At 64.5% G+C, this 10007-nt stretch overlaps 1 protein-coding gene across 1 annotated transcript; it reads left to right on the plus strand.

Moving 5' to 3' along the window:
- The first annotated feature begins 8541 nt into the window (after nucleotides 1-8541).
- EMIHUDRAFT_433098 (hypothetical protein) lies at nucleotides 8542-10007 on the plus strand. Its single transcript, XM_005759726.1, has 5 exons — nucleotides 8542-8714; nucleotides 8888-9131; nucleotides 9221-9312; nucleotides 9434-9611; nucleotides 9704-10007. Exons 1-5 carry the CDS (start codon nucleotides 8557-8559, stop codon nucleotides 9830-9832), a joined length of 801 nt encoding a protein of 266 aa, XP_005759783.1. The 5' UTR covers nucleotides 8542-8556; the 3' UTR covers nucleotides 9833-10007.

Below are 10007 nucleotides of genomic sequence, written 5' to 3' on the forward strand. Positions count from 1 at the left end.
CTCAATAACAAGGCTGTGAACCGTAGGATTCCTACAAGCCGCAGCGTCATGCCGCCACGCTGCCAAGCATCGCGGAGGAGGAGGCGCGCCTGTCCTCGACCAAGGGGGTTGTGAAAGCTCCTATACCCACCCTGGCGGGCACTCCCACGCCTCACGGGTCCCCCCCTGCCCGGGGGGGCGACTGGGGCGAGCCTCGCGGCAAGACTGCGTCAGCTGTTCCCAAGTGCCGCTGGCCTGCAACTCGAGGCGCCTTTGAATGAGCACGAGCCGGTGCGCGGCGGCGGCGCGGGTGATGCAGTCCAAGGTGACGACGACGGCGGAGGGGGCGGCGGCGGCGGCGGAGGAGGCGGCAGCGGCGGCGATGGCCGCGGGGTCGGCCCGCCCGCCTTTGCTGCTGGTGCTGTGGGCATCATCACAGCTCAGCGGCGGTGTGCGACCAGGGCCAGTGGTAGACTTTCGACGCGGTGAGGCTGCTCTCTGAGCGATGACACTAGCAGGAGCATCATGTGTGTCATCGGAGTCACTTGTATTACGATACCACCACGCTGCCACGCTCGCAAGGGCCGCCTAAGCGCCTAAGCACCCTAAGCACCCCCCGCTTAGGCCGCTTAGGCGCTTAGGCGAGTGACGGCCGGCTGCCACAGGGGCCTGGCGTGCCTCCGCCGTGGGCTGAGCACCCGGGAGAGCCACTCTGCAAGTGGTGTGCGAGCGTGTAGCCTTTAGCGTGCAGTCGGCCTTGTGAGAGAGCGGCTGTCTAATTGTCCCCAGGCGCAGTTATTGTTATGGTGTTATGGCTCTCTGGGCATAGCAGCCCATAACATGTTATGGGCTGCTATGGGAGGGCCGTCCCGGGTCCACGGTGTTATGGCCCGAGAGGCCACGCCGGACTGCTCGCCGCTGGAATTTTCGCTTCGCGCGCTGCCGCGCGCGCGCGCGCGAGGTAGGTTCGGCATCGATCGCCAAATATTTTCTCTTTTGCCCAAGTTAAATTCAATAACATCAACCTGCCTCCTGAGGCTGAGCGATGGCTTCAGATTGCTCAATCAAGACCACCGGCCCTCCCCCCCCCCCCCCGCAATTTGCTTCCCGTTTCTAACTCGTACTCGCTCTGCAGCTCTGCACGCTTCCCTCCATTTTTAACTTGTATGTCTTTCTATGTCTTTCCCGCAATTTAACTCACGTCCTTTTTCTTTCCTTTTTCCACTCATGTCTCGAGGTTTCTAAAAAGTGGAAGCTGGCTGCTCCCGCTTTTAGTAGTTAAAGCTCCGTGCGCGCCAGTCCCGTGCCAGTGTCGTGCGAGGGGCACTTGGAGTACTTGGAGTGCTATGAGGTGTTATGAGGTGTTATGAGTGCTGTGAGGTGTTATGAGGTGTTATGAGGTGTTATGGTAGGGTGGGCATAACAGCCATAACAGCGATGGAGGTGTTATGAGGTGTTATGAGGTGTTATGGGGTGTTATATGAGCAGCCAGCCATAACAGCCATAACACCTGTTATGGCCGCTCCCATAACCTTGAGTGGGGACAAGTCTAAGGGGTTGTGATTTTTTGTGTGAACCTCTCACAGACCAGCGCACAGCGCCATAGGAGGTATTTTCTTCTCAATAACAAGGCTGTGAACCGTAGGATTCCTACAAGCCGCAGCGTCATGCCGCCACGCTGCCAAGCATCGCGGAGGAGGAGGCGCGCCTGTCCTCGACCAAGGGGGTTGTGAAAGCTCCTATACCCTGGCGGGCACTCCCACGCCTCACGGGTCCCCCCTTGCCCGGGGGGGCGACTGGGGCGAGCCTCGGCGAGACTGCGTCAGCTGTTCCCACAGCAGGCTGGAAGTACCTCGCCAGCCTATGCCAGGCGTGGTCTGTCTCGCCTCCGGCGGGATATGTCGTGCGCCTCTCCTACCCTCGCCGCACGGACGTGGATGTCGCGCCGGAGGCGGGTGGGGAAGGTTTCTCCGCATATGCAGGCGTAGTCGAACTCACCAGGAGTTCTCCTGACGCCCCCCCAGTCGTCGGCCACGGGGCCATCCATCTCTCCATCCAGCCCCGCCACTGAAGATTTCGTCTGCTGGGATGGAGTCCCGACGCTCGCTGCGTCCGCCGGAACTGGGGCTGCACACCCATCGTGGCCGCGTCCCGCAGTGGTGGAGGCAGCAGCTGCTATACAAAAATCCCCACGGCCCCCGACTTTCTTTGGGACTCCGCCTCTTGCCCGCTCACGTCTCACGACGCCCCCCCCCCACCTCGAGGTTTCCTCCCCTTTTTGATCATATCGTCCCTCCAAGATCCTGCTCGCTCGTGCAGGTGGGGAGGGACCCTGTCCCTTTAGGTTATCTCGACGAGGCACGGCCGTTTAGATTAGACAGAAAGGCGAAGAACAGCCAGGCTCGGACTGGACACCAACGCGGTGTATGGATGGACGCGGGCTGTTTATTCATTTTGATGCGGACCCCCGGCGCTGCCGTCGACTGGCGGGCGGGTTGAAAAATCCCCCCCCCCCCGGACCCCCCCCCCCCCCCCATCACTCACCAGCCAGCCAGACGACTCTCTCACTCGATCAAGTGATTCCATCCAGTCACCGGAATTGCAAGGGGTGGAAATCCCCGTCTGCCAGAAAATGCAAGCCAGCTACAGCGGCGCGTCGGGTCGGCTCCTGTCCCGATCCCGAAGCGAGCATCGCCGCCAAAGAGTATAACAAATCCAAGCGAACCCCACGTTCCGGCGGCGTACGTCCTCAGACCCCAACAGCGTCTCCCGATGATTGCTGAGAACCCACCTCGGAGGCACTGGGCGGCCATTGGCGCGGGCGCCGCGCTTCTCCTCGTGACGGCCGCCGTGAGCTTGACCAGCCGCCCTGCCTCTCCGCAACAACTCTCCATGGGCGACATGATCGGCTATTTTGCAGCGCTTCTCAAAGCAGAACCAGGCCGCCCCACAGCAGGTATGAATTATGCAACCCTACACATAGAAGCCCGACGCTCGCCCACCGGCGCAACAGGCGACGGCCCCGAGGGGTGCATCGCATACGGCGGCTACCCCGTCACCGCCACCGGCGTCGGGCAGTGGGTCCGCAAAGCCTAGATGCTCCCTCCACTTTCTGTACTCCAGCCAGCACTCGAGATGACACGTGTTCCACTCATTGCTCCCCTCTGTGCATAAACAGGCGTGCAAGTTTCCGTGCGGCGAGGAGTGGACCAAGTGCCCCATCGGAGGCACGGGCCCCAGCCCGCCGTGCCCCGCCGACTCGCCAACCGCCAGCTTTGCCGTCCCGTCCGACGCGTGCGAGAAGAAGTGCCGCGACTACATCGAGCCGATCTGTGCCGCTGTGGGGTATACTGCAGCCTGCTTCTCCCAACCGGACCCGCCGGGCGTGGACATTGAGCAGAGTATGTTCCTGAATCTGGAGGCGCAGTGCTTGACGGGAGGGGGTGGCCTTGGAGCCGCGCCGCCGACTCTAGTCGAGTGAGCCAGCGCGGTCCTCGTCTCTGCGACTGCAAGCTGCCCAGACGTTAGCAGGAGCCCGCTGCGAGCGCGGTGCACGTGGCGCAGCGTGGACGCTCCTACCCTTTCGTCTCTGCCTCTCTCCTGTTGAGTGGCTACTGTGGAGTGGTGTTGATGAATAGACAAATTGTGAGAGAGCGGCTGTCTAACAGGGGTTGTGTTTTTGTGTGAACCTCTCACAGACCAGCGCACAGCGCCATAGGACGTATTTTCTTCTCAATAACAAGGCTGTGAACCGTAGGATTCCTACAAGCCGCAGCGTCATGCCGCCACGCTGCCAAGCATCGCGGAGGAGGAGGCGCGCCTGTCCTCGACCAAGGGGGTTGTGAAAGCTCCTATACCCTGGCGGGCACTCCCACGCCTCACGGGTCCCCCCTTGCCCGGGGGGGCGACTGGGGCGAGCCTCGGCGAGACTGCGTCAGCTGTTCCCACAGCAGGCTGGAAGTACCTCGCCAGCCTATGCCAGGCGTGGTCTGTCTCGCCTCCGGCGGGATATGTCGTGCGCCTCTCCTACCCTCGCCGCACGGACGTGGATGTCGCGCCGGAGGCGGGTGGGGAAGGTTTCTCCGCATATGCAGGCGTACTGCTGGGATGGAGTCCCGACGCTCGCTGCGTCCGCCGGAACTGGGGTCTGCACACCCATCGTGGCCGCGTCCCGCAGTGGTGGAGGCAGCAGCTGCTATACAAAAATCCCCAGAAAGAAAGAAAGAAAACACACAACCCAAGGGAGGGATGGGAGGACGGCACGCCGCCACCACACAGGGATTTTAAGGAGAGGAGGGTGTGATGCGCTAGCCGTCGCCCACCCTGGGGGGTCTGCCTCCTCGTATCTCTTTTCGCAGTCTCTCGCCGCTTCTCGCTGCAACCTTCATGCCACCTCGCGGCTGTCCCACTCTCGTCGTTCTCTCCCTTGTCACTTCCTCCTCTGTCGCGTCGTTCTCTTCTGCCACACGCGCGCCGACTTTCCTGCGTAAAATTCTTTCGGACTCCGCCTCTTGCCCGCCTCGACGCCATGAACCGCGTCAAGGAGGTGGAGCGCATCAACCGGCGCGAGGTCGAGACGCAGCTCGCGAGCAACACGCGCGGCGACGCCGGCAGCTGGGACGTCTCCAAGTCGTGGCACGCGACGTACTCGGACTCGGCGTACGTCTACGTCGGCGGGCTGCCGTACGAGCTCTCCGAGGGCGACGTGGCGACGGTGATGGCGCAGTGGGGCGACATCGTCGACGTCAACATGCCCCGCGACAAGGGGACCGGCAAGCCCAAGGGCTTCGCCTTCATCTGCTACGAGGACCAGCGCTCGACGGTGCTTGCGGTTGACAACTTCAACGGCGCCAAGCTGCTCGGCCGCACGGTGCGGTGCGACCACTGCCGCGACTTCCGCGAGGAGCAGGCCAAGGACCCGGACGCGATCCCCGACCACGTCGCGCGCAAGCTGAGCGAAAAGGAGCTGGAGCAGCGGAAGCGCGAGATCGTGGAGCGGAACGCGGAACTCAAGGCGCACGCGGCGGAGAAGGAGCAGCGCTTCGCGGAGGCGCGCGGCACGGCGACGACCGCGGGGGAGCGCGAGGAGGCGGCCGTCCGCGCCTCGCTGCTCGGGGACAAGGAGCGCGCCGCCAACGCCAAGCGGCGGACGCACATCGAGGAGGTGCTGTCCCGGCGTAAGGCGGGCGCGCAGGCGGAGCTGGCGCTCGAGGCGCGCGCGCACGCACGCGCACGCACGCACGCGCACGCACGCACGCGCACGCACGCACGCACGCACGCGCACGCACGCACACGCGCAACCGCGCTCCACCTCCCCCTCAGGCGCGGAAGAAGGCGGAGTGGGAGGAGCGCAAGCGGCAGCGCGACGCGGACGAGGCTGCGGGACGCAGGGACCGCGACGCAGACAAACGCTCGGGCCGCGAGCACTTTGCGCCGCCGCCGCCGCCGCCACCGCGCAGGGGGGGCGGCGCGGACGCGGTGGAGGGCGGCGGCGGCGGCAGCGCGGCAGCCTTCGACAGGATGATGAGCGGTGGCGGCGGCGAGCGCAAGAAGAAGCGCAAGAAGGAGCGCGGCGCGGGGCTCTTCAAGCAGGCGCCGCAGGCTGAGGCGCCGGCCGAGCCGGCGGGTGGAGGCGCGGCGCCGGCGGAGCGGAAGCGGATGGGCGAGGAGAGCATGTCGGTGGACGAGACAAACGCGATGCGGGAGCAGCTCGGCCTCAAGCCGCTGAGGAGCTGAACGCCGCAGGGGCGCCGGTGCGGAACCTTGGACCAAAAACGGTTGTCGATTTTCTCTACTCCGTATGAAAGTAATATATCTTTACTTCCAAAACCCGGACGTGCCTCCACCGGCACGCCGCTTCCGACAGGGTGATGGAAGGTTCGACGCACCCCCGGACTGGGCAGAGAGGTCCCAGGGTAAAGACGCTGGGCACTCCACCCCGCCCCCACTTGCCCTGACTGCACAGGATTGCGTGCCCCGACGAACGGCGACACATAGCGGGGGACACTGCGCCGGGGGGTATGCCTAACTTTGGTGCTTTGTGTGGGTCGCGTTCCCATGGTAGTTGTGTGGCTGAAGCCCTCGTGCCGCTGGCTTGCCCCTTCCAGCGGCTGGCCCCTCGAGACTGTCGGTGCTTGGCGGGAGGAGGGGGAGAGGGAGGCCCGGTGGGAGGAGAGGGAGAGGGAGGCCCGGTGGGAGGGGAGGGAGAGGGAGGCCGCCTTGGAGTAGAGTAGGTGTGCTTTCTTACAAAACTGCCCATTGGTGGGGTCGCAGTCGCTGTCTGTGTCGCTCTTTTCGCGACAGCGACGATGACGTGACTCGAAGGACCGCGGAACCCGGGGAGCGCGGGGTCGGCGAGGCTCGTCGTTGTGTGCGAGCGTATGTATAGAGCCGTATGGGACACGATGTCTCTCAAATATGAAGGGTTTTGACTCCTACCGGCTCCTGACGCTATCCCTGGCAGCTCTAATGACCAGGATCAGTAGTGCTATGATAGAGGGTGCCCATACTAGCTCAGGAGCTGCCACACTCGCCCGGACCGGGTCCCCCCTTCTGGGGCCGGTTCCGCAGCCCGCGAGAGCCTACAGCGGGGGTGCGGGGCCGTGCCGCGGGTGCCTACTGCCGAGTGCCACAAACACTGCGCCGTCCCGCCACCACCTACCCGCCCCGATCAAAAGAGCGTAAAACTAAAAGCACTCAGTGGAGAGTGCACTCAGGGGAGAGTGCGACTTTTCGCCACTTTGGAACTGCATGCACTCCAAGTGCTCCAAGTGCTTTGCCTTTGGGAGAGAGAGAGTGATTTTTAGCAATACCTTAAAGAGAGGTTACAGGCGTGTAAGGTCCGTTCAATACCAAACAACTCTAACACTCACACGTCATTTGGGGCCTGGAGCCCTGTTCACGCGCGCGCGAGACGTGCAGACAGGGTTGCCAGGTGAGAGCGAATGGCGCGGTTCACGCCTCGCACAACAGAGAGAGAGATGCGCTCTGCATGGTGGGACATAAAAGAGAGAGAGTACTTGGGCGAGTAGGCTGTGCGGTCAACGCTGCCGCGCGCGACTTTGCGCGCGAGGCGGCGCAGCTTGAGAACGGCGGTGGGCGAGAGAAGCCGCCGCCGAACGTCTCGTGGAGCAGCAGGTTGAAGTTGTTGCGCTTGACAAAGATCGCGTCGTGGTAGAAACCGCGATGCGCGCCTATACGTAGCCGTGGCCGGTCTTGTGGGAGAAGGGTTGGCCGGGCTGCCCGCGCGCCTTGCAGCCCATGTTTAGGCGGCGGGCCTTCTCTTCGGTGTTGCCGAAGGCGTAGGAGTGGCCAACGGAGGCGGGCGTGCCGCCACTCGAGGCGTTGCCAACGCCCGGCGAGGAGGTCTTGAGGAGGGGCGTCCAGAGCATGATTTCATTCACTTCATCGCACCCCCCCGGTCCCGCATGGGGTTCTGCGAGGTCAGTCTTGTACCCCTCGTTGTACTGCCGGGTGAGCTCTGGTTTCTCCTTGTCGCCGTGCACGACCGGCGCGTTGGCCGGGGCGCGCATCGCGTCCGCCCAGGCGGCGAGGACGCCGTCGTGGGGCCGCCGGTGGTGGGCCTTGTGGTAAAGGTAGTCGCCGAAGAAATCGACTGGCATGCCCCGCTCGAGCGCGACCCGAAGGGTGGGAAGCGCCGCGGAGAGCCAAAGGCCGAGCTTCCGCTGGAGCTCGTCCTGGAGGGTGTCGGAGGAGAGGGCGGTGGCGTACGTACCGTCGACACGGACATCGAAGGCCTTGCCGGCGAAAGGCGTTGAGGCGGAGACGAAGCGCGCGGCTTCGCGGTTGTTGACGGCGCTGTCTCCGAGGGACGGGTTGTTCTTGACGTGCACATCCCGCGCCTTGACGAGCTCCTGGTGCGCGTACCAGTCCTTGTGATTCACTGTGTGCTTTAAGTCGCGGGTTATTTTTGGGCTATCTCTGTCAAAAACTGCAACGCGCGCCCCGTTTGCGCCCCCCACTTGCCCGCGCCCCCGCGCCCCCGCCGCCCGCCACACGGCCCGGGCGCGAGCGGCGCAACGCTTGGGCGTTGTCGCCACAGCCCCGACCCGCCCCCCACCCTCAGGCCGCCCTCGTATGGCCAAGCGGAAGCAGCGAGCGTCGAGCGGTGCGTATTCGACTTGAGAGCTAGTCGTAGGGAGAACGAGTCCGGTGACCCACTGTTTGCGACCCGGGTCCCGGGCCCACACCTCGAGCACAACGCCCTCGCATGATGGCGGGAGGATCTGGCCATTGCGCCACCGACAGTGACCCTCCCCTCGGCGCCCCACGGTACTGCTCGCTCGCCCCTCGAGCAGCCCCCTCCCCCGCCCCCCCGCGAGCCCCACCGCTCACCCTCCACCGACCGGCTTGCTGTGCGGACGGCTTCTTGTGGCTCTCGTCGAGAGCGTTTTGGCGGCCCGGCGGGTCGCGGGTGGGAGAATGTGTGTCGTCTGATGTGTCACAGACCAGCGGCTATTTTCTTCTCAATCCACCGTTCGCAAAAGAAGAAATCGCGTGCAGCGCTGAATCGAAGGTTCCACTTCGCGTCGTCTGGCATCGGCGTCGCGTACCCCGATGCTCGATCGCGCCTCGTCCGACGCGGCCATCTGGTCTGCGGTGTCCGATCCGGAAATCCTGATCGGCACTTTCTCCTACCTGCTGCTCAAGCCGCTGCTACGCAACTCAGGGCTCGTGGACGAGCGGAAAGGCGCCTACCGGACCTCGATGATCTGGTGAGCGCCGCAGCACCCATGTTGCTGCGAGTCCGCAGAAACGTGTCGCCCCGGTCGTGTGCCCTGCGATCCGTCCGCAGCCGGCGGCAGCGTGCTCCGCCATCGTCTCCCGCTGCATTTGCCGAGGCCGGTCTGCCGACTCGCCTCCTACTTCCGCCGCCCCTGCTGTTCAGGTACAACGTGGTGCTCGCGCTCTTCTCCGCGACGAGCTTCTACGTGACTGCGACCGCGCTCGGGTGGGACAAGGGCACCGGCGAGTGGCTCCGCAGTCTCACGGGCGACAGCCCGCAGCAGCTGTGGCAATGCCCGTCGAGGGTATGGGACTCCAAGCTGTTCCTGTGGACGGCCAAGGCCTTCTACTACTCAAAGTACGTGGAGTACCTCGACACGGCGTGGCTCGTCCTCAAGGGGAAGAAGGCCTCCCCTCTCAGAGTGCCCCTCCCCCCGCGACAAGACGTCGCTCTGAGCCCTCCCTGGGCCTGGTTCCGCCGCCACGGGCGCCGCAGGTTTCCTTCCTGCAGGGCTTCCACCACTTTGGCGCGCCGTGGGACGTGTACCTGGGCATTCGGCTGAAGAACGAGGGCGTGTGGATCTTCATGTGCCCGCCTCCTCCCAGCCCGCCTCCAGTGGACCCGCCCGACTTTCCCTCCTGATGCCACCACCGCGATATCGGCCGGGCGTGCACTGAGTCGCCCCCCCCCCCCCCGACCCCTCCCCAGGTTCTTCAACTCGTTCATCCACACGGTCATGTACACGTACTACGGCCTCACCGCCGCGGGCTACAAGATCCGCGGCAAGCCGATCATCACCGCGATGCAAATAAGCCAGTTCGTCGGCGGCTTTGTCCTAGTGTGGGACTACATCAACGTGCCGTGCTTCCACGCCGACGCCGGGCAGGTCCGCCTGCGGACCCTCCAGAGCCAAGAGCGCCGCCGACGGCCTCCGCCGCCGCACCCACCACGAAGGAGTCCCCTCACCGCCGGCCGCAGGTCTTCAGCTGGGTCTTTAACTATGCTTACGTCGGCTCCGTCTTTCTGCTCTTTTGCCACTTCTTCTACATGGACAACATCGCGAAGGCCAAGGCCAAGAAGGCCGTCGCTACCCGCAAGGCGCTGTGAGTCGGTGTGCGCGCCCCCTCGGTCGAGAGACAGCGGCTGCGCGACGTTTTGCATGCGAGAGGTGGGCGGGCGCCTGGGTAGGCGGGTGCGCGGGAGGGCTGCCCGCCCCCTCGGCGCGGGCGTCTCGAGTATTTGCGTGTCTGATGATGAGGTGGGCGAGACGGGCCCCCACTCA

This window comes from Emiliania huxleyi (genome assembly GCF_000372725.1).
Source record: "Emiliania huxleyi CCMP1516 unplaced genomic scaffold EMIHUscaffold_8, whole genome shotgun sequence".
Taxonomy (NCBI): domain Eukaryota; phylum Haptophyta; order Isochrysidales; family Noelaerhabdaceae; genus Emiliania; species Emiliania huxleyi.